Source organism: Leopardus geoffroyi, chromosome C1 (genome assembly GCF_018350155.1).
Source record: "Leopardus geoffroyi isolate Oge1 chromosome C1, O.geoffroyi_Oge1_pat1.0, whole genome shotgun sequence".
Classification (NCBI taxonomy): domain Eukaryota; kingdom Metazoa; phylum Chordata; class Mammalia; order Carnivora; family Felidae; genus Leopardus; species Leopardus geoffroyi.
The window spans coordinates 93,507,008-93,528,537 of NC_059328.1; the positions used below are offsets into that span (position 1 = coordinate 93,507,008).

At 54.7% G+C, this 21,530-nt stretch overlaps 1 protein-coding gene across 5 annotated transcripts; it reads left to right on the top strand.

The window, feature by feature from the left end:
• The first annotated feature begins 111 nt into the window (after nucleotides 1-111).
• On the top strand, nucleotides 112-11,942 carry AMPD2 (adenosine monophosphate deaminase 2). 5 transcript variants are annotated; one of them, XM_045478563.1, is made up of 18 exons: nucleotides 112-302; nucleotides 5,282-5,412; nucleotides 5,648-5,778; nucleotides 6,328-6,396; nucleotides 6,495-6,606; nucleotides 6,856-7,042; nucleotides 7,262-7,403; nucleotides 7,519-7,608; nucleotides 7,865-7,994; nucleotides 8,152-8,346; nucleotides 8,434-8,565; nucleotides 8,772-8,935; nucleotides 9,190-9,316; nucleotides 9,408-9,571; nucleotides 9,830-9,950; nucleotides 10,244-10,417; nucleotides 10,655-10,765; nucleotides 10,914-11,942. In XM_045478563.1, exons 1-18 carry the CDS (start codon nucleotides 293-295, stop codon nucleotides 11,121-11,123), a joined length of 2,400 nt encoding a protein of 799 aa, XP_045334519.1. In that variant the 5' UTR covers nucleotides 112-292; the 3' UTR covers nucleotides 11,124-11,942. The 5 variants fall into 5 exon arrangements, 4 of the variants coding, with proteins under 4 accessions (XP_045334519.1, XP_045334518.1, XP_045334517.1 ...); XM_045478561.1 differs by lacking the exon at nucleotides 112-302 and adding an exon at nucleotides 1,065-1,285; XM_045478564.1 differs by lacking the exon at nucleotides 112-302 and adding an exon at nucleotides 3,950-4,060.
• The last annotated feature ends 9,588 nt before the right edge of the window (nucleotides 11,943-21,530 follow it).

Here is a 21,530-nt window from a genome sequence, read left to right on the forward strand (position 1 = left end):
ACGTGGCCTGCTCGCCTCCTGGGCAGACAGCTGGAAGTCGGGACTCCCCGGGGTCTTCGAGGCTAGTTCAGCGGCCGAGGTCCGCCGAGGTCCGCCGAGGTCCGTCTCCCGCCTGCGGGCAATTTTGAAAGACTGCCTTACTTCTTCCATCTCGGTGCCAGAGCCAGGGATCCTTGGAGCGACTTGGCCAGGGTCTGGGTTCAGCCCTCCTCCCCTCCCTTGCGACCCCAGCTTCCCGGTTGTGCGGACCCTGGCGGGCAGTCTCCCACATACCCCTCCGGGTTCCGGCAGTATGGCCTCAGGTGAGTGTCTGTGCCTGTGTCGGGGGGAGGGTCTCTGGGACAGAGAAGTACATGGCCAGGGAGACAAGAGGGTGGGGGTCTCAGCACAGTCTGCAGACCTAGAGAAGGTGGCCGTCTCCTCCTGGGGCGGGCCTGGGAAAGCAGAACCTGAGTGCGGAAAAGACAGAAAAGTCAGAAGTCGCTGGGTCTCTTTCCCAGACCCCCCAGAGACGCCCCTGCTTCCTGGCCTCTCTGCCTTCCTAGAAGGTAGCGCCTGCCGACCAGTGGAATTTTCCCAAGACAGGCTCCTCCCTACTGGGTTGGGATTCTCTGTTCTACCCCATCCTCCCAGAGCTGGGCTACCCCTGGGGCTGGGAGTCTGACGGAGAAGAGAAAAGGGGACTGTGTCCCAGAGGGGCTGGGTTTTCACGGAGCATGCCTGCTCTGAGAGAAGTGTGTTCTGAGCTTGGGGGAGCTGGCGCTGGATTCCTGTTTATTATGATTTTTTTTTTCCCATGCTGGCTGGACCAGCTAGCCGGGACTTTGACTCCTTTGCCCCAGATCCCTGACAAGGGGTAAGGGCTCTGAAGGGGTCAGTGGAGTGCTAAGGGCTGGCCCTTCCCCATCTTGTTTGCTCACCTCCATCCCCCCAGGCCCAGCACCCATCAGTCGCGTCACTCCGGGGTCTGAGGAGGGAAGGGAAGGGATAAGAGGCGGGGATGGAGGGCCCCCTCCCCGAGGTTGCCTAGACAACATCAGAAATCGTGGCCAGGGCCTCTTCCGCCTGCGGGGCTTCTGCTTCCTGCATCAGTCACTCCCGCTGGGGGCGGGGCGGAGGAAGGGGTTGGATGTGGCAGAGCCAGGCCCAGCTGGTGCGGCTCAGACTCCCCCCGCCATCTCCGCGGCGCGAGCCATGGCATCCAACCCATCTGGCGCCGGCAGTCCCAAGGCCAAATATCCCTTTAAGAAGCTGGCCAGCCTGCAGGCCTCCTCTGCAGTACCAGGTGAGTGTGTGCTTCCTGGCCTCAGCCACTGGCTCTACCCCACCACCGCTGGCCCTGGCTACTGGTCCCATCAGAGGGGGTACCCCTTCTCCTGCACCCTCTCTGCGGTGGTGCCCCTTGTCCTCTATCCCAGGGACGGCTGGCTTGGGAGGTGGTGCAGAGAGGGCGGTGGGGTGGAAGATGACAGGTCTCTATGTTCTATGTTGGGGGTGCTGTCCTCTGTAATGAGGAGTGGGTGCGGGTGTGGGTGCAGCAAGAGGTGTGTTTGCACACGTGTCAGCATGCGGATGTGCTAAGACCGTTTGCATGTGGAGTGTGTGTGAATGGAGAGGGAGATGTGTGGGACTGACTGGTTTGTGGGCTGGCCACACTGCTGGCAGCTGTGGCTTTACCAGGCAGTCTCAGGCTGTCCTGTGGTTAGTGCCCCTTCCTAGGACCCCAGGTCCGTATTCCCCTTCCTGGGGGTCTGATGTTAGGGCATGCTTGTTGCTACTGGGCATCCCAGGGCTGGGGGCTCAACGGTATCTGTTATTTGCTGTTTGCTCTCTCCTGGTTTGTCTTGTGAGCTTCCTCATAAGTATGGGGTGTCCTTGGGCCAGGCCTGTTTGGGGGCTCAGGCTGGGGCCACTGCCTGCCTGTGTGTGCTCCTACACCCTTTGGTTTGGCTCCTATTCTGATAGACATCTCTGTACCATTTGGAGCAGGCAGCGTGGAGTAGCTGTGCCCATCTCCCCGAGGGCTAGACTGCCTGAGTCTGTGCTTGCTGAGGGATATCTACCTGCCGTCTGCTGTCCCCAGGCTTCCTGACTAAGGAAGGACCGCCCCCATTTTGGTGACCTGGTCAAGCCAGTCTTTTCACCCCTCCCCTCAGCAGCAGTCTGTACCTATAGCTTAATCATCCACCACCTCTGTTTTCTTATGCCATTGAAGATCTTGACCTGAGGTCAGGAATCCTGAGGGTCTGTGTTTTCTGTGTCCAGGTCTGGGCTATCCAGACAGTGTGTACCCTGGAGCTAGATCTGTACACCTTTGGGTGGTCACTCGGTGGGAGCATCTGATATCTATGGGTCAAAGCCTCGGACACCTCTCTGCCTACTAAGGCAGTCTTGGCAGTGAGCGAGGGGGCTCCAGGGCAGAGGGTAGATGAGGTGACAAGATCTTGGACTTGATGGGAGCAGTCCCTTCTGGCTTTTGGTGGACTCCGCTTGTGTGTGTGTGTGTGTGTGTGTGTGTGTGTGTGTGTGTGTGTGTGTGTGTTGCAGTGGCACAGACTCAGGGGATGGGACTAGCAAACAGGCAGCTGGGTCTTCTAGGCCTGGCCTCAGGGAGTATATACCTCTAGTGAACCCCAGCAGCCCTGTGCAGGGGCCTGCAGCCTGGACGAATGGCTCTGGCTGCTGGAACCTGTCCTGGTGTCCCCTGCATTTCAGTGTAGATCTTAGGCCACCCTGCTAAGAGAGGAAGTTGAGATTAGGACCTTGGATTCAGCTCTTGCTGACCTGATAGAGACCAGCCCCGGAGGTCTGTGGTCGGCCTGTCCTGCAGGGGGCTAGAATGGTGAGGAGTTGTGTAGGATCAAGGTTTTGGGGCAGGCAAGAACCTTGAGCTCTGTCTTACACCCTGTGTGTGGAACAAGTGCCCATCTTTCTTTCCTCTTCCTGCTCTGCCCTCTTCCAAGTATGAGATTGTGTCCCGCCCGCCCCCCCCCCCCCCCCGCACCTGTCTCCACCCCCATCAAGTTCTGTCCTCTTTGCTGCCATTCACTGCTTGGTTGTTTTGGTCTGAGCTGGGCCTCAGAACCTCTCACCCTCTCTAGTAGGTGGGAAAGTGAGAGGTGTTGGAGGGCCCCCGGAGTTCATAATCACAGATTATAGTGTTTTACAGAACACTTGCAGAAACGTATCTCTTTGAGCCTTATGGCAGTTTGTGGCTAGGCAGGGCAGGACCCACTTATCACCCCATTATTAGAGGACCTGAGGCCTCTGGGAGGCAGAGACATGCTATAAGTGGGAACAGTCAGACTCAAGTTCTCCAAATTCTAGTCCCTTATCTCCCACGCTTCTCCTGGATGGTTTGTCCCCAGTGATAAGCTTGAAACGGGGGTTTAGCTCTGGGCAGCTGTGAACCAGCCCCCCTGGGCAGCAGAGAAACTCAGTAACTGGTCCCTACTTGGAGTGAGTCACTTCTCTTACTGCCACCCAACTTCTCTCCCTAGAAGAGGCTTTGTTTGTCTCAAGGAACCCCATAGTCAGGGGACCCAGGGGACTGTGGGGAGCAAAACAAGGCCTCTGGGCAGATGAAGCTGGCCTGGGGCTGTTGTGTTTGGAAATGAGGGCTGCTCACCCCTACCTCTCTCCCCTCCTACCCTTTGGCCAGCAGGGCCCTACCCACTCACTATCCCCAATGGTAGTGCATTTTAAGTAGGCTTGGCCTCTCCCAGCCAGACTGCCCAGCCCTTATCAGCCTACCCTGGTCCACCCCCTTGGGGGCTCCACTTTAGGCTGGGCCCTGGTACTGTAGAGGTTAAGGCCCTGTTCACTTCTCCAGTTCCTCTCATTTCCCAACTCTGATGCTCCTTTCCTTGATTTCTGGCTCCCCTGGGCTTCCCTAGCCCCCTGCTTGCTGTCATCCTAGGGTCTCCCCTGCATGTTGCTGCACTTGGTACAGCCCGTGCCGGCCCCTTGAGCTGTCCTGGGGGACTGGCTACAGCTCCACTCAGCAAACAAGCGGGCCAGGGGCACAGGGCTGTTGGCTGGAGCTGCCTGAACTCTGCAGGTAGGACCCAGGCAGGCACCCGGGAGAGCAGGGGCTGGGTCCTGGATCTGGTGCAGGCACCTCCTCTTCCCTTTGTCCAGCCTTGGGACCCAACTCTGGGGGATCTTGAAGTGGGTCCACAGACTTTAAAGCATGCTACCTGGGCAGAGCCTCCAATCTGTCCCTGAGACGCGGTAGAGAGGGGAAAGGAGGCTGCTGGAAGGGAATATCCTTCAGAGCTGGCTGGGAAAGCCCAGTTGGGTGTGGAGAGCTTCCTGGTGGGGAGGGTGGGGCTGGTGAGCCCAAGGAGGGTCCTTCAGGGTTGGCTGGGAGCTCAGGCAGCCCCTGTAGACTAGCAGCTTCAAGGCCTTTAGTGCCAGCCTCCTGGTGATACAGCTGAGGAGTTCTGTCCTCCATGTGGAGAGGCCCTGGCTTCTGACACTCCCTTCTCCAGGCCCTCCCTGGGGCCTCCGGCCCAGATCCTGGGGCCTCCGAGTGGCGCAGACTGTTTGTGGCAGCTCCCTTTGGAGGGGCAGCCAGCAGTGGGAGGGGCAGGCCGGGGCCAGGCCACATCTTGGCAGCCTTGGGGTCCTGGGGGAGAAGGCAGGCCACTGGGGAGGAGGTAGGGTTACTGCTGCCAACCAGGTCCTCCACTTCCTCTCCTCCTCTTCCCTTAGGGTCTGGTCTCCAGTTCAGAGCTAAGTGGCAGCTGTGACTTGCCTGTGCTGTGTAGGTCTGGGTTATCAGGTGCAGGCCCTGGTTTCTTGAGGAGGATTGCTGAGGCCAGGGGCAGGTCTGCTCCTGGCCTGGCTGGCCTGGAAGCTGTGGGCTGGGGATTGCTAGCGTGACCACCGGGTCCTTAATGAGCACCGTGTGTGTGTATGTGTGTGTGTGTGTACGTGTGTCTGTTTGCACGGGGTCTCCTGCTTACCGAGGCAGCGGTTTCTAGTCCAGGATTCAGAGTCTTATTCCTGAAGTGAGGGAATCCACTTGCTCTAGGGGCAGACTCAGGACCCCCACTCCTGAGCCTGGAATGCTTGAGGGGCCCTGTGCTAGATTGTGAGGGTGAGGTCCTTTGGGAGCCACACGCAGGCCCATTCCTCAGTCTCTGAGGGGGGACTGCCCACTTTCCAAGCCCTGGCCTCTCTCTGGGGCAGGCCTGGGGCCTGTGGGGACCCAGCGCTTCTAGTGCGCACAGGCCCTGCCCTCCACCCTTTGACCCTGGCATCACTGTCTCCACAGAGGCTCGGGGTGGGCTGGGGGCCCCTCCGCTGCAGTCTGCCCGATCCCTGCCAGGCCCTGCCCCCTGCCTCAAGCACTTCCCACTCGACCTACGCACGTCTATGGATGGCAAATGCAAGGAGATCGCCGAGGTATCGCCTGGCACCTCACCCTGTGTCCCTCCACCGCTGTCCCCATGCCCTGTCTCTGCTCCCCACACCCCTCCATCTCAGCTGTCCCCTTACTTCACGCTTGGCTGTGCCCTGATCCCTAGCCTCTCCCAGGTACCTCCAGCTCCTGCTGCCCTTACCCCATCCCTAGACTTGGCAAGTGAGGGCCCGGCGGCTGAGGGCTAGGCCACACTGACCCTTCCTTCCCTCCCACCAGGAGCTGTTCAGCCGCTCCCTGGCTGAGAGTGAGCTCCGTAGTGCCCCGTACGAGTTCCCTGAGGAGAGCCCCATTGAGCAGCTGGAGGAGCGGAGGCAGCGCCTGGAGAGGCAGATCAGCCAGGATGTCAAGTAAGCCCCCAGCCCCAGCTATGGCAGCTATGGGTTGGACCAGGCACAGTCAGCTGCAGGGGTGGGGGGGTGGGGCACAGCCCGGCAGCCACTGTTGTAGGGGGCACAGCCAGGTAGCAGTAGGAGAGGGCACAGCCTGACAGCTGTAGGGTTGGGGGTAGGGGGCACAGGGTAATCTGCCCAGTGTCCCTCTGTCTCTACTGGGACACTTTCAGAGCCCTGTCTCTGTCCCTCTCCCATCCTGTCCCTCTCTCTGGGGCCCACCAGGGAGCAGCATAGAGCAGCGGTCTGAAGCACAGGCTTTGGAGTTAGGCTGTTGAATTCTGGTTCTGTCTTCTACCCACCAGAGTGGCCTAGAACATGCTGCTCAACTTCTGGGTGTGCTTTCTCATATCTAATGCGGGCAAGCCAGCACCCACAGTGCAGGGTTCTACAGCCCCACGAGGCCACGAGGAACAACATGTGCACGGCAGCCAGCACGGTTCGCGGACCTGGGAACAAGGGCCGTCTCTTGTCATCTGCCTGAACTCTTGCCCTTCTCACTTCTAGGCTGGAGCCAGATATCCTGCTTCGGGCCAAGCAAGATTTCCTGAAGACAGACAGTGAATCAGACTTCCAGTGAGGAGGGCAGAGGGGCACGGGGGATGTGGGGGTGTGGGGCTGGGGCCTGTCCCGCCGCTGGCTCCAGCCCCCTCCCTTCTACTCTCCCCCTGTAGGCTCTTCAAGGAGCAGAGCGAGGGGCAAGGTGACCGGGGCCTGCGGGACCGAGATGTGGTGCTAGAGCGGGAATTTCAGCGGGTCACCATCTCCGGCGAGGAGAAGTGTGGGGTCAGTGTGGTCAGGGCCTTGGGTCTCACTCCCCTCAATTCCACGGTGTTCCATTGGCCGGCTCCCCCAGCTTGGGAACTGGGTGGGCCTAGCGTGGGCATTTCTTGTTTCAAAAGCTGGAGGGGCAGCGGGTCTGGCTGTTAGCTAGTTGATGTGCTGTTTCTAGGGTCAAGGCCTTGGGGAAGAGGCGAGGGTGGGCCTGGTGTGGGTCTGAGACCAAGGAGAGTGACCCCATGTCCTTGTCTCCAGGTGCCATTCACAGACCTGCTGGATGCAGCCAAGAGTGTGGTGCGGGCACTTTTTATCCGGGAGAAGTACATGGCCCTGTCACTGCAGAGTTTTTGCCCTACCACCCGGCGGTATCTGCAGCAGCTGGCTGAGAAGCCTCTGGAGACACGGACCTATGAGCAGGGCCCCGACACCCCTGTGTCTGCTGGTGGGACCCCCATTCGTGCCCTACTCTAAGTGCCCTGGCATCCCAGGCTCCCTGAGCCGGGTGCCTAGAAACCTCCACCCTGCCTGCTTCTTCCCACCCAGGCTCACATGGTGGGTGGAGGCAGGGGCAGGAGCTCTCGCCCTCTGTGGAGCCTCTGGGCTGGGCAGTGGGTGGCCAGGAGGAGCCCTGGCCCTGACTCCACCCTCCCTACCCCTGTAGATGCCCCGGTGCACCCCCCTGCGCTGGAGCAGCACCCATATGAGCACTGTGAGCCGAGCACCATGCCTGGGGACCTGGGTTTGGGTCTGCGCATGGTGCAGGGCGTGGTGCATGTCTACACCCGCAGGGAAACTGATGATCAGTAAGCCGGTGTGGGGAGTGCTGGGGCGGGGGGAGCTGTGTGGGGGCTGCATTGGCTTAGGGGGTTCCATGGGGCACAACGTGCTCTTCTCACCTAAGCTCTCACTATGTGTCAGTTGCTCAGAGATGGAGCTGCCGTACCCTGACCTGCAGGAATTTGTGGCAGATGTCAATGTGCTCATGGCCCTGATTATCAATGGCCCCATGTGAGTCCCTGCCTGTCCTGGTCATTTGGCTCCCTTCCCAGCCTGGACTCTCCAGCCTCAGCCCTGCCCCAGTCACCTGCCACCATCTCTCACCCCTTCTCAGTCACTGAGTCCTAGACTTTCCTTCTGTCTTTTGCCCCCTGGGCAGTCTCAGTCCTGTACCCTCCCACCCCCTCCCTCTCTGCCTCCTTACCCAGGCCCTCCCCAGGTGCCTCTTTGTGTCCTAGAGCCCCTGCTGTGTTCTCTTCCTGCCCAGAAAGTCCTTCTGCTACCGTCGGCTACAGTACCTGAGCTCCAAGTTCCAGATGCACGTGCTCCTCAACGAGATGAAGGAGCTGGCCGCCCAGAAGAAGGTTCCACACCGTGACTTCTACAACATCCGCAAGGTGGGCCCCCACACCATGCCCGGTCCTGCACCCCTGCCTGGCCTCCCTTGCAGGGCCTGGACCCCCTGCCCAGCATTCCTTGTGCAGAGTCCTCTCCTAGCCCAAGCCCCAGGCTCTCTTGGCCTCCAGGGAACCCAGCAGCCCCATTCCACCCCAGGTGGACACGCACATCCACGCCTCGTCCTGCATGAACCAGAAGCACCTGCTGCGCTTTATCAAACGGGCGATGAAGTGGCACCTGGAGGAGATTGTGCACGTGGAGCAGGGCCGCGAGCAGACGCTGCGGGAGGTCTTTGAGAGCATGAATCTCACTGCCTATGACCTGAGTGTGGACACGCTGGACATGCACGCGGTCTGTCCTGGTGGCACAGGGGCGGAGGAGCTGGGTCAGTATGTGAGCCAGGGGCAGAGGTGACCTGGGCCTGCCTGTTTTCCCCAGGACAGAAACACCTTCCATCGCTTTGACAAGTTCAATGCCAAATACAACCCCATTGGGGAGTCTGTCCTCCGAGAGATCTTCATCAAAACCGACAACAGGGTCTCTGGAAAGTACTTTGCCCACATTATCAAGGTGAGGAGGAGTGGCTGCCAGGGCCCATGTGCAGGGGCAGCAGCCTTGAGCAGCCCTTCCCCAGACCGCGGGAGTCTGGTGTCGGGGAGGCAGGTGAGGAAGGTGGGTAAGAGGCATGAAGACGTGTGACTGAGCACACACGGTGGGTGCAGAGACAGGGATGGTGGGAGCCTGAGTGTGATGGTTGCCCCATGTGTGTCTCTTAGGAAGTGATGTCAGACCTGGAAGAGAGCAAATACCAGAACGCGGAGCTGCGACTCTCCATCTACGGGCGCTCAAGGGACGAGTGGGACAAGCTGGCCTGTTGGGCCGTGAAACACAAAGTACACTCCCCCAATGTGCGCTGGCTCGTGCAAGTGCCCCGCCTCTTGTGAGTGGCCTTTGGAGTGGGAGGGAGCGTGGGGGCCAGAGTTCCAGGGGCCAGGGCCTACCTCCTGCCCGCCGGGGATGGCTGACCCTCCCGTCCCAGCCAAGCCCTCTGAGTAGAAGAGGAACTGCCTGGTTCCACTCATGGTCTGTCCAGCCTGGCCCACCCAGTGTGGTTCAGAAGTGCTTCTTTGATTTCGGGCCAAGCTCTGGTGCCTACTGACCTGCACGTCCTGTGTGCATACGTCCCGCCTGCAGTGACGTGTACCGTACCAAGGGCCAGCTGGCCAACTTCCAAGAGATGCTGGAGAACATCTTCCTGCCACTGTTTGAGGCCACTGTGCACCCTGCCAGCCACCCCGAGCTGCACCTCTTCTTGGAGCACGTGAGGGAGCGGCACAGGGCGGGGTGTGGGGAGGGTGGCTGGCCTCAGGTGCAGCTGTAGCTCTGGGCCTGACCCTGGGGTCCTGTGCCAGGTGGACGGCTTCGACAGTGTGGATGATGAGTCTAAGCCCGAGAATCACGTCTTCAACCTGGAGAGCCCTCTCCCCGAGGCTTGGGTGGAGGAGGACAATCCACCCTATGCCTACTACCTGTACTATACCTTTGCCAACATGGCCATGCTGAACCACCTGCGCAGGTGTGTGCTCCACCAGAGTAGGGTCTCTACTCCCCCCACTGTCTCTCCCGCTGCCCTGGCCTGGGGCCACCAGAGCCCTGACCCTCCTCCTGCCCCAACTCCTGGACCCAGTGCGTTCTTTCTGCGCCCTCAGGGCTCCATGGCTCAGCTCTCAGAGCCAAGAATCTGCCCCTGGCCCCTTGTCCCAGACCCACACGGTCACTGGGTGGGGGCTCAGGGGCCCAGGCTCGGGAGCTGACACTGTCTTCATGCCCCCAGGCAGAGGGGCTTCCACACATTTGTGCTGAGGCCGCACTGTGGGGAAGCCGGGCCCATCCACCACCTGGTGTCGGCCTTCATGCTGGCGGAGAACATCTCTCACGGGCTGCTTCTGCGTAAGGTCAGGGTGTGCACCTGCAGCCACCCCTCCCAATTGCTCACCTTCCTTTCAACCCTTTGGCCTCATCAGCAGCTTATCTGCCTTCCCACCAAACCCTCAGTTTGGACTCTGCCTCACCCCAGCCTCCACAGGGAGGCCCCAGCTTGGATTTTGGCCATAAATGACTCTTTGTATGTGAGGCTGAGCCCAGACTCCCCCATCTCCTCTTCCTGTGGCCTGTGCCCTCCAGAACCGGGTATCCTCCCCAGCCCTGAGGCCTTCTGACAGGTCCTCCCTCGCTGTTGCCTGCCCAGGCCCCAGTCCTGCAGTACCTGTATTACCTGGCCCAGATTGGCATCGCCATGTCCCCACTCAGCAATAACAGCCTCTTCCTCAGCTATCACCGGAACCCGCTACCTGAGTACCTGTCTCGTGGTCTCATGGTCTCGCTGTCCACTGACGATCCCCTGCAGTTCCACTTCACCAAGGTCAGAATCTGGAGGGCATCCAGGTTAGCCGTGGCTCTAGGCTGCAAAGGTCCCCCCATCCTTCCCCGCCCCCAACCTGGGCCTCAGGGCTGGTGCTGCCCCCTGCTGGTGGAGTGTGCAGCATGTCATGGCAAATTCTGGGGAGAGAGGGGCACGGGTACAGGATGAGGGTAGGGGTGGGCAGGGACTGGGTGGCAGGCCCGGGTGCACCTGTCTGAGGGAAACTGGCCTGTGCAGGAGCCACTGATGGAGGAATATAGCATCGCTACCCAGGTGTGGAAGCTCAGCTCCTGCGACATGTGTGAGCTGGCACGCAACAGTGTGCTCATGAGCGGCTTCTCCCACAAGGTACCACAGCCACCCGCCTGGAACCTGGCAGACACCCTCTCCTCTCCTTCTCTGCATTTGGGGAGGTCCCAGGGGTGCTGGCCCTGGGATGGTTCAGGGCTGGGGCGTGGCCCCTGAAGGCCCTGCCTGATAACTGTGCCCACCGCAGGTGAAGAGCCACTGGCTGGGACCCAACTATACCAAGGAGGGCCCTGAGGGCAATGATATCCGCCGTACGAACGTGCCGGACATCCGTGTGGGCTACCGCTATGAGACCTTGTGCCAGGAGCTGGCGCTCATCACGCAGGCTGTCCAGAGTGAGACGCTGGAGACCATCCCGGAGGAGGCTGGTGTCACCACAAGCCCGGGGCCTCAGTGAGCTTGGCCCACACGGGGCCCCCTGCATCTCAGCACCTCGACCACGTTTCATTCTCAGACCCCTCCCACCCTGTTGTGTCTGCATGTGTCTGTTCTTCTTTGTTCTGTCCCGCATGTCTCCAGCCTGGATCTGTCCCTGTGCCACCTCTGTGAAAGTGGTGCCCAGAATCTGCTTTGCCCTTGTCTGGACCTGAAGGCCCGGCTTTGCTGGCTGCCCTGCCAATGGCCCTGTCCCAGGACCCTCTGAAGCCTGGCTGTCCTGTGGGCATCTAAGTGTCCACAGGGGCTAGGGATGGTTGAGGGGGGCTGGCCCCTCTAGCCCTTGGGGTCCTGCCTGGGCAGATCTTGTCATGTGTGTGTGTCCGGGGAGCAGTCAGGTGGGGCCCGTGCATACCTGCTGGGGGTCTGTGGAGCTCCAGCAGCTCTGTGGTGAGCACAGTTGGGCTGAACTCGGTCACAGCCCTCGCTGCCTGGACTCGGGCCTCGGAGGTGCTGGACCACCGCCTCCACCAAGTCACTGCCTAGCAGCCTTCTCCGTCCTTCCTCCGGTCTACATGCTCCTCTGGTGTCAGCTTCCTGTGCCTCTGTGGGAGGGGGCAGCTGCCCTGTGTTGTATCTGGAGCCATTGCAGCTGGAGGGTCCTGAATCTGTCACCAGCCCTGGAGGTGGTATCCCCACTGTGATCCCCAGAGTTTTGACCACACCTGAATCCACTTGGTCCCCTGTGTTGTGTTCTGGACTGAGGTCTTTGCTGTGAAATGCAGTGTTTCATACAATCCCATCTTTCCTAGTGCATGAGAAATAAAGGTTATTTAAGTAACGAGGCGGGTGGGATGTCTATTGGGAGAGGGAGAGTCATGGTGGGAGTGGCTGAGGGTAGATCCAGGAGCATTGTGGGTAGAGGTACACAGCAAATTCTAAAGTGAGTGACTGGGCTTGGCCGATGTGTATTTGCGCACGTGGAAACTGATGAAGGAAGCTGGGTGGGAGGAGAGGTCCACCAGGGACCCAGCTGCTGCCCCAGGCTCTCATCCAGCCTGCCCCCCCCTGAAGTAGACACTTGACCCCAGGTCTAGGACACACCCCTGTTGTACCACTTTGAGAGGGCCAGCATCCCCTTCCACCTCCTACTTCCTCACTTCCAGCCTTTTGGGACAGCCGGGTACATGTGGGAACATGTTATTTACAAGCAGACCTGAGGCCAGTGGTTCTCGAACTTGGGACATCAGCTTGTTTAAAATGCCATGTCCAGGGACGCCTGGGTGGCTCAGTTAGGCGTCCGACTTCGGCTCAAGTCATGATCTCATAGCTCGTGAGTTCGAGCCCTGCATCGGGCTCTGTGCTGACAGCTCAGAGCCTGGAGCCTGCTTCGGATTCTGTCTCTCCCTCTCTCTCTACCCCTCCCCCGTTCACGCTCTGTCTCTCTCTATCAAAGATAAATATTAAACATTTTTTAAAAAATAAATAAAATGCCATTTCCAGGTCCTACCCTCAGAGGTTCTGCCCGTGGGTGGGAGGTGTGGCACAGACATATGCAAGCTCCCTGGCACGTTTTCTTAGAAGGGTTGGAGCAAGCCTGTGCCTTCAGAATCCAGGCTTAACCAACTTGGCTTCAGTCCATGTTCAATGCACACTCTCTGGACCACCTTCCAAGGCATAGAGGTTGCTGGAGTGTGTTGCCCAAGTAAAGGAGAAAAGTGGAATGTGCCCTGTGCTGCTCTGGGTCTTGGGTGAGTGACAGAGAAGCCTATGGATGCTGTTGCTGCTGAGTGGGGAGTGGATGGGCTTGCACTTCAGAAACAATTAGCCCTGGAACAGCGAGAGCATGTGTAATCGAGGGCCTGGTGAGGGAGCAGGAGGCTGGCTCCCTCCCCTCCTGTTAGCTGGCTCTGCCCCAGCCCTGCCTCTCCTTTGGCAGACAGCGAGTCTGCACCTCACCCGGGGCCTCTGGGCAGAAGCTCTCCTGATGCCCCTGGCTCCTGAGGGCCATTAGCCACCAGCCTTGCTCCCAGACAAGGACAAGGGTCCATCAGTCTCTAGAAGGCGTCATTCGCTAGTTCATTCTACCCATTACACACGGTAAAATCGAATGTTAGAGCAGAGTGATGAACAAGAGACTACCACTGTGGCTGATTTCTGGTTCAGGAAACAGGCTCAGGAGGTGCAAGTGGCCTGTGGCAGAACCTGGATTGGAAGCTAGGGAGCTCATGGTCTAGGGCTCCCCAACCCCACACTGGGCCTCGTCTACCCAAGGAACGATGCTTTTCCATATAATAGAATCCATTCCATTTTCTCACTGCTGGTACATTCTGAGTGTGTGCTGAGGCCTAGCCCTAAGAATACTACCAATTTATTTAAAAAAAAAAAAAAATTTTTTTTTTAAATGTTTACTTACTATTTTGAGAGAGAGAGACAGACACGGAGTGCAAGCAGGGGAGGGTCAGAGAGAGAGAGGGAGACACAGAATCCAAAGCAGGCTCTAGGATCTGAGCTGTCAGCACAGAGCCCAACGTGGGGCTCAACCCCACGATGGTGAGATCATGACCTGAGGTGACATCAGACGCTTAACCAACTGAGCCACTCAAGTGCCCCAAGAATACTACCAATTTAAAGAATTTCTTAGCAACCTGTCCACTTTTTTAAAAAAATGACTTGTTTCTGGTTTTTTAGTTTCTCAGAAATTTGTCTTTTTGAACATTTACTGAGAGCAAGTAATTTTAAGACAGTAAGGCCTTAATAGTTTTTCCTATCTGAAAAAAAATTTCATTTAGAGAAATTTGGAAAATCTAGAAAAATGGGAAGAAGAAAATCCATTCACAATCCACCAATTTCAACATACAGATCATCTGTCTGTGATCTATTTATGTATTTTGAACATGTATATATACATATATTCCTTTAGGTTCTTTTCTAAAAAGGAATTTTTAAGTGGAGATCATAATATGTATAGTTTTGTGTTCCTAAAATATTTTAATGTAAGTCCATATTTTATTAAAATATTCTTTATAAATACAGGCATACCTCAGGGATTTGGCGGGTTGGGTTCCAGACAACTATGAGGACTCGAATATCACAATAAAGTGAGTTGAATTAATTTTTGGTTTCCAAGTGCATATAGAAGTTATGTTTACACTATACTACAGTCTACTAAGTGTGCAATAGCATTATATCTAAGAAACAGACTACACACCTTAATTTTAAAATACTGCTAAAAAATGTTAACCATCATCTGAGCTTTCAGCAAGGCATCACCTTTTTGCTGGTGGAGGTTCTCACCTGGATGTTGATGGCTGCTGGCTGATCAGGGTGGTGGTTGCCGAAGGCTAGGCTGGCTGTGGCAATTTCTTAAAATAAGACAACAGTGAAGGTTGCCCCATTGATTGGCTCTTCCTTTCACAAATGATTTCTCTGTACAAGTGCTGCTCTTTGATAGCATTTTACCTACAGTGGAACTTTCAAAATTAGAGTCAATGCTCTCAAACGCTTCTACCGCTCTATCAATTAAGATTGTGTGATATTCTAAATGCTTTATTGTCATTTCAACAATCTTCACCAGAAGCAGATTCTATCTCAAGAAACCACTGTCCTGGGATGCTTGGGTGGCTCAGTCGGTTAAACGTCCGATTTTGGCTCAGGTCATGATTTCATTGTTCCCAAGTTCGAGCACCACATCAGGCTCTGTGCCAAGGGCTCAGAACCTGGAGCCTGTTTCGCATTCTGTCTCTCCCTCTGTCTCTTCCCCTCCCCCACTTTCTCTTTCTCTCTCTCTCTCTCTCTCTCTCTCTCAAAAATAAATAAGCATTAAAAAAAAAATGAAAAAAAGAAGATACCACCGTCTTTGCTCATTCATCAGAACAGCTCCTCATCTGTTCAAGTTTGATCATGAGATTGCAGCCATTCAGTCCCTTCTTCAGGCTCCACTTATAGTTCTAGTTCATTTGCTGTTTCCACCTCATCTGCCACTACTTCCTCCACTGAAGTCTTGAGCCCCTCAAAGTCATCCATGGGGACTAGATTCGACTTCTTCCAAATGCTTGTTAATGTTGCTGTTTTGACCTCTTCCTATGAATCATAAATGTTCTTAATGGCATTTAGAATAGTGAATCCTTTCCAGAAGTTTTTCAATTTACTTTGCCCAGATCCACTAGAGGAATCACTATGTACAGTAGCTACAGCCTTACGAAGTGCATTTCTTTTTTTTTTTTTTTAAATTTTTTTTTTTTCAACGTTTATTTATTTTTGGGACAGAGAGAGACAGAGCATGAACGGGGGAGGGGCAGAGAGAGAGGGAGACACAGAATCGGAAACAGGCTCCAGGCTCTGAGCCATCAGCCCAGAGCCCGACGCGGGGCTTGAACTCACGGACCGCGAGATCGTGACCTGGCTGAAGTCGGACGCTTAACCGACTGCGCCACCCAGGCGCCCCACGAAGTGCATTTCTTAAATAATAAGACTTGAAAGTTGAAATGACTTGATCCATGGGTTGCAAAATGGAAGCTGTGTTAGGAGGCATGAAAACAACGTGAATCTCATTGTTCGTCTCCATCAGAACTCTTGGGCGACCGGGCACATTGTCAGTGAGCAGTAATATTTTGAAAGGAATCTTTTTTGTTCTGAGCAGTAGGTTTCAACAGTGGGCTGAAGATATGCAGTAAACCGTGTTGTAAACAGATGTGCTGTCATTTAGGCTTTGTTGTTGCATTGATAGAGTACAGGCAGAGTAGATTTAGCCTAATTCTTAAGGGCCTGAGGACCTCTGGAATGTTAGATGAGCACTGGCTTCCACTCAAAGTCACCAGCTGCAGTAGCCCCTAACAGGAGACTTTGGCTTTAGGGAATATTGTGGCTGGTTTGATCTTCTATCCAGACCACTCAAACTTTCTCCATGTATAAGGCTGTTTTGCTTTCTTATCATTCATGTGTTCACTGTAGGAGCACTTTTAATTTCCTTCAAGAACTTTTCTTTGCATGCACAACTTCCTAATAAGAAGCCTTGCTTTCAGACAATCTTGGCTTTTGACGCTAAATTTAATCATTTCTAGCTTTTGATTGAAGATGGGAGACGGGCGACTCTTTCACATGAACACTTAGGGGGCCATCGTAGGATTGTCACTTGGCCTGATTTCAATATGGCTGTGTCTCAGGGAGTAGGGAAGCCCGAGGAGAGGGAGAGAGATGGCAATGGCTGGATGGTGGAGAGGTCAGAACGCACACATTTATCAAGTCTGCTGTCTTATATGGGCATGGTTTGTGCTGCCCCAGACAATTACAAAAGTAACATAAAAGATCACTGGTCACAGATCACCATGATCTATATTAATGAAGATAATATTACAATATTAAAACAATATTAATGAAGAAGTTTGAAAAATTGTAAGAGGTACCAAACTGACACAGAGATACAAGTGAGCAAAAGCTTTTGGAAAAGTGGCCCCAATAGACTTGTTCTAGGCAGAGTCACCACAAACCTTCAGTTTGTAAAAAAATGCAGTATCTGGAAAGTGCAATAAAGCAAGACACAATAAAACGAGATACACCTGTATAAATTTTAATTACAGCACGCTGTCCTATGGTAAGCCTCACCAAAATTTACCATCATGGCTCTTCTCTATTTAAGAATGGCTATGGCCTGGGGCGCCTGGGTGGCTCAGTCGGTTAGGCGGCCAACTTCGGCTCAGGTCATGATCTTGCGGTCCGTGAGTTCTAGCCCCGCGTCGGGCTCTGTGCTGACAGCTCAGAGCCTGGAGCCTGCTTCATATTCTGTGTCTCCCTCTCTCTGACCCTCCCCTGTTCATGCTCTGTGTCTCCCTGTCTCAAAAAAATAAACGTTAAAAAAAAAAAAGATTTAAGAATGGCTATGGCCTAATGTCATGACTAACAGTGTTCGCTCTGGAGTCAGACAACCAGGGTTTGAATTTTGCTCCACTGCTGTCTGGCTGTGTGACCTAAGGCAAACTACTTCCCCTCTCTGTGCCTCCAAGTCCTCACCTAGTTCACAGGAATAATAATAGCACTGTCCTCGTGTGTTGATTTTGGATTCGTTCAGTCAATCCCATCTCTGGATAGAAAACATTAAGTGCTCAGTAAATACTAATCGTTATTATCCTTACATGCTTTACAGATACTTCCCCAGTCTTGATGCCTGTAAGTGAAATGACCAGGTCCAAGATGTGATTTTTAAATTTTTTACTGCTTTTCGGTAGAAATGAGTGAAAGTGTGTAAACCAAGCTTAAAGTCCTTTCCTTGCCCTTTGCCTCCCTGACGCCTCTCATGTCGTCCTGCCACCTTCTTCCCTTTTCTTGGAATCATCTCACACCCCTCCTTGTGCCCTGCATGGCAGGGGTGTGCGGACATCTCTGTGAGGGAGACAGCCATCCCTCCTCTGCTCCTGGCTCCGGTAGGAGTCAGGAGCCAGGGTGTCTGCCCCTTGTGTGGAGAGGGGTGGGGAATGAGGCTGGGCAGCGGAGGTAATTTAAAACACAGGTCTGCTCTAGGGGCACCTGGCTGGCCCAGTTGATAGAGCATGTGACTCTTGATCTTGGGGGTCATGAATTTGAGCCCGACACTGGGCACAGAGCTTACTTCAGAAAACACAAACGCAAACAAACAGACACAGCTGGTCTATTTTAAAAGGCCCCAGAGTGTAATACCCACCTCATCCAATCTGACCTGCCAATCACAAAGCATTCACCTTCCCAGTGCCCCCTCCTAGAGGAGTTATGGAGAGGAGGGTGGGTCCTGGCTGTGCCCCCACATTGGGGATGGTGGTAGTGTTTGGTTAGGGTGACAGTCCTCCTAATTTATAAACCCTATGTCAGAACATTTGCCCCATCAAGGTATTGCCTCATTTGTAAATTCATTCTATGAAATTCCAATAAAAGCTTAAGTGTTAAATCACATTTAATCCAATGTTTGGCAAGTCATTTTGTTTTGGGGCTGAGGATAAACGTGCCCAGATCAGGTAGCCCTGGACAGGCAGATATTATTATTATTACTATTTTTTAAAGTAGGCTCCACGTCCAGCATGGAGCCCAACAGGGAGCTTGAACTCACAACCCTGAGATCAAGACCTGATCTGAGATCAAGAGTCAGATGCTTCACTGGCTGAGCCACCCAGACGCCCTGGGGATCTTGTAGCAGTCTGTGGGTATGGAGCCTGGGTGCACTCGAGTGACCTGGTTCTGTGAGCAAACCCTCTCACCCTGCCCAGGGGCCGGGGCCGGCTCTCAGGGGCCCGGGAGATGTCAAAGCCCTGAAAGAAAAGCTTTGGGGGGCTGCAAAAATATGAAATAGACCGCATCAAAATGGGTAAATGTTTAATCAAGTGCTTTCAGAAAGTAGCATGTCAACTTTAATATCTGTTCAGTTTGGTATCCGTACAAATGTCATTATATTTGAAAACAATTTGTAAGTTGGATTCTTGGCAAGAGTTCCAGGATATGCAGAATGATGGAAGAGAAATCATAGCCAATAGTAAATTCAATGACTTACCCGTAAGTAAGTAATGTCAAAAGCAAATTTGTCAAAGCCCTGTTACATTTAAAGCAAAGCAGTGTTATCTTTGATGAGGGATGCGATGAGTTTTAGTTGGTGGTGAAGAGGGTGGGGCGTCCAAGAATCAGAGGCAGGGTCTGGAAGGGGCTGGAAATGGCCCTGCCCTGCACCTGTTCCGGTCCAGGGATCAGCCCAACCTCTGCCGCAGGCTGGCCCTCTGGCCTTCCTGCCTCCCTAACTAGGCTGTGCAGATTTGGGGCGCCTGCTCCTGCCACAGGCAAGTGACTCCTGCCACAGTCTTCTCTAGATCCATGCAAGACCATAGGTAGCTGGAGTTTCCGTCTCTGTTTTGCCGATGAGAGACTGCCCTGGGTTTGAAACCTGAGCGTTCCATTTATTAACGGGGCAAGTCCCCAGTCACCCCTGATTTCCAAGATTTGGGGGTGACATACAAAGGGGAGAGGGTACCGCCCCCTTCCCAGCTTTGTGTGTCCACCACATGTTTCCCACAGTGGGGCCGGCACTGGGCTGAACTCTTCATGATCGTGAATACATCTAGTGCGGCTAAAAACTCCATGCTGGTTACCATCATGACGCTCCTCTTAGGGAAAATTGAAGGCCAAGGAGGTTAAGTAACTTATCCAACGTGACCCAGCTAGCAAGTAGCAGAGCTGAGATTTGAACCCAGAACCGCCTGGTTGTTAAGTCCTTGTTCCTTCCGCTCTCTGATGGTCCCTGGGGGTGGGTTGTGAGTGCCGAGTGTCTGCGGGGGTGGGTCGCTGGAGGATTGGGTGCTCAGGGAAAGGATGGTGTCTGGCTCTGGGGAGCAGAGGCAGGACCAGAGAGGCCACGGAGGAGGCTCCTGCAACATCCCAGGTGTGGGTGACAAGGACCTGGGTGGTGGCAGCGGGGATGGAGAGCAGCTTTTGAGGGGAGGCAGTTAGGACCAGTGGTTAATACAAGCGTGGCAGAATGGCCGGATGAAAGATTGAGATTGTGAATGCCCTGAGGCAGGTGTGTGCTCCGATTGCCACAGGCCACCCCCAATCCCTGTTGCCTTACACGTGACCCAGTCCACACACTGCCAGGGAGGTATCCGAGTTTGTGTTCCCCGGGATAAAAATCACCATTTCATGATACAGCTCTTTCACTTCTTCCCTGTGAGATCTTGGGTAAATTATATGAGTTCTGAGCTTCAGTTCTCTTATAAAATGGGGATAGGAGGGTCTACTGAGTTGGTATTGAATGCTAAATACACAGCTCTCAGCAGAGTGGCCAGCGCACAGAAAACTCTCAGTGCATCCATGAAACTCACGAAGCCTCAGTGGAAACTAATGCTCCACTCTGGGGAAGGAGAAAATCATATATGGTGCCTGAGTTCAGCCCAGAGGACTTGGAAAATTATGGAGTTACCACTGGCAACTCCACTGGGACACGGGGCGGTCCGAGAAGGGTGGGCTAATTCCTTTCCGGAGAAAATAGCAACAACATCACACTTGTATTGTGCTTTGTAATTTTCCTCATTTAACTTTTGCAACAGCCTTATGAGTTGGACAGGGGTGTGCTTACTCCTACCGGGAGACTAAAACTGTTTTCGAAATAAGGTGGGATCCAAACAGGAATTTAAAGATGTTCTATATCCACGGTGGATAATGGATACTCACATCCCAGAGTCCGGAAGGACATTTGCCTGGGAGGGAGGCTGGTGCTGAGGTAGGAGGAGGAAGAGGGGAGGAGGAAGGAGGGGAGACTGCGTTGTAGTTCTCACTGAGGGCCTCGGGCAGGGAAATGTATTAGCAGAGGTCAAGATGGAGATGGAGACAGGGTTTAAGAGGCTGCTGGGGGAGGCGGTCCTGCAGGTCCCATGCTCAGTCTGTCCCAGCCCCCAGAGATGACCAGTCCACAGGAACTGACTCCCACTAACTCAGCGCACAGGAAATGTGCACCAGACCAGGCAAGCTTGTAACAGGGGAATCAAAGTACCAAGCATGTTTTTTTTTTTTTCTTTTTTCCCCAGAAGTCAGCAAGCAGTGGCTTGGTGAAGAGTGAGTTGGAAGCAGGGTTTTGAACCGCCTCACTGGCCCTAGGCCTCCTCTTCTGCACCCACGTGCCCCCGGGCAGAACATGTTAGCTTATAGAGTGCCTTTGTGCATTTAGAAAAAGATGCCCCTCCCTTGGGTCAACACAGCCTCGTGCTGGGGAGAACAGCTTGGTGAGCAGAGAACAGTCTGCTTTGGCTCCCTGATCACTCAGGGGCTCTTATCAGTGCAAAGCCTCCCTAACTTAGGTGGCAACCTGACCCCGAGCCTGCAGCCTGAGGGTGTACGAGCGGCTGTATTACCAGCTCTTGCACCTGCTCTTGGAGGATGTCCCCCAGCTGGGTCTAGGAGTTCCCAGCAGCATCCTGCAGAAGCTTATAAATCACATGAAGATACAGTCACCTCTGTTCCACCCCAATCCTGCCCCGTAGCTGAACAAGGCTCAGCGCCCACAGAGTTGTCTGGGTGCCTCAATGCTGCTATGGGAGTGCACATATCACGCCGAGGTTTCCCTGGGGCAGTCTGTCTGGGGCGTTGGAGTCCGCACTGTGAATAATCCAGGTGCGTGGCTCTTATCCCTCCCCCTCTGCCATATCCTGTCCCGGTGCACCAGCTACCTTGTGTAGCTGCTCGGGCACCTGGGTCCTGCACAAACCCAGGGCTGATGCTCACCGGAATGTCACCTTCGTGTGAGTCAGGAAAAGGTGGGCCCTCTGGGCAGATGTGACCCTGATCGCTCACAGAACTGCTGGTATCTTAGGATAGGGAAAAGAGTGTCCCTCCCTCCAGGGGGATGTAGCCCTTCCAGCTTCTTGCTGAACTTGCTCCTGGACTGGTGGCCCTCTGCAGTGTCCAACTGCAGTGTTCACAGGGT

What these genes read in the sequence shown, in the direction of transcription:
- AMPD2 (XM_045478561.1), top strand. Translation starts at nt 1,195, where the DNA reads ATGGCATCCAACCCATCTGGCGCCGGCAGTCCCAAGGCCAAATATCCC. An exon ending in GGCCTCCTCTGCAGTACCAG is followed by an intron (nt 1,286 to 5,281) that starts GTGAGTGTGTGC and finishes CTGTCTCCACAG; the next exon opens with AGGCTCGGGGTGGGCTGGGG. An exon ending in CGACACCCCTGTGTCTGCTG is followed by an intron (nt 7,043 to 7,261) that starts GTGGGACCCCCA and finishes CTACCCCTGTAG; the next exon opens with ATGCCCCGGTGCACCCCCCT.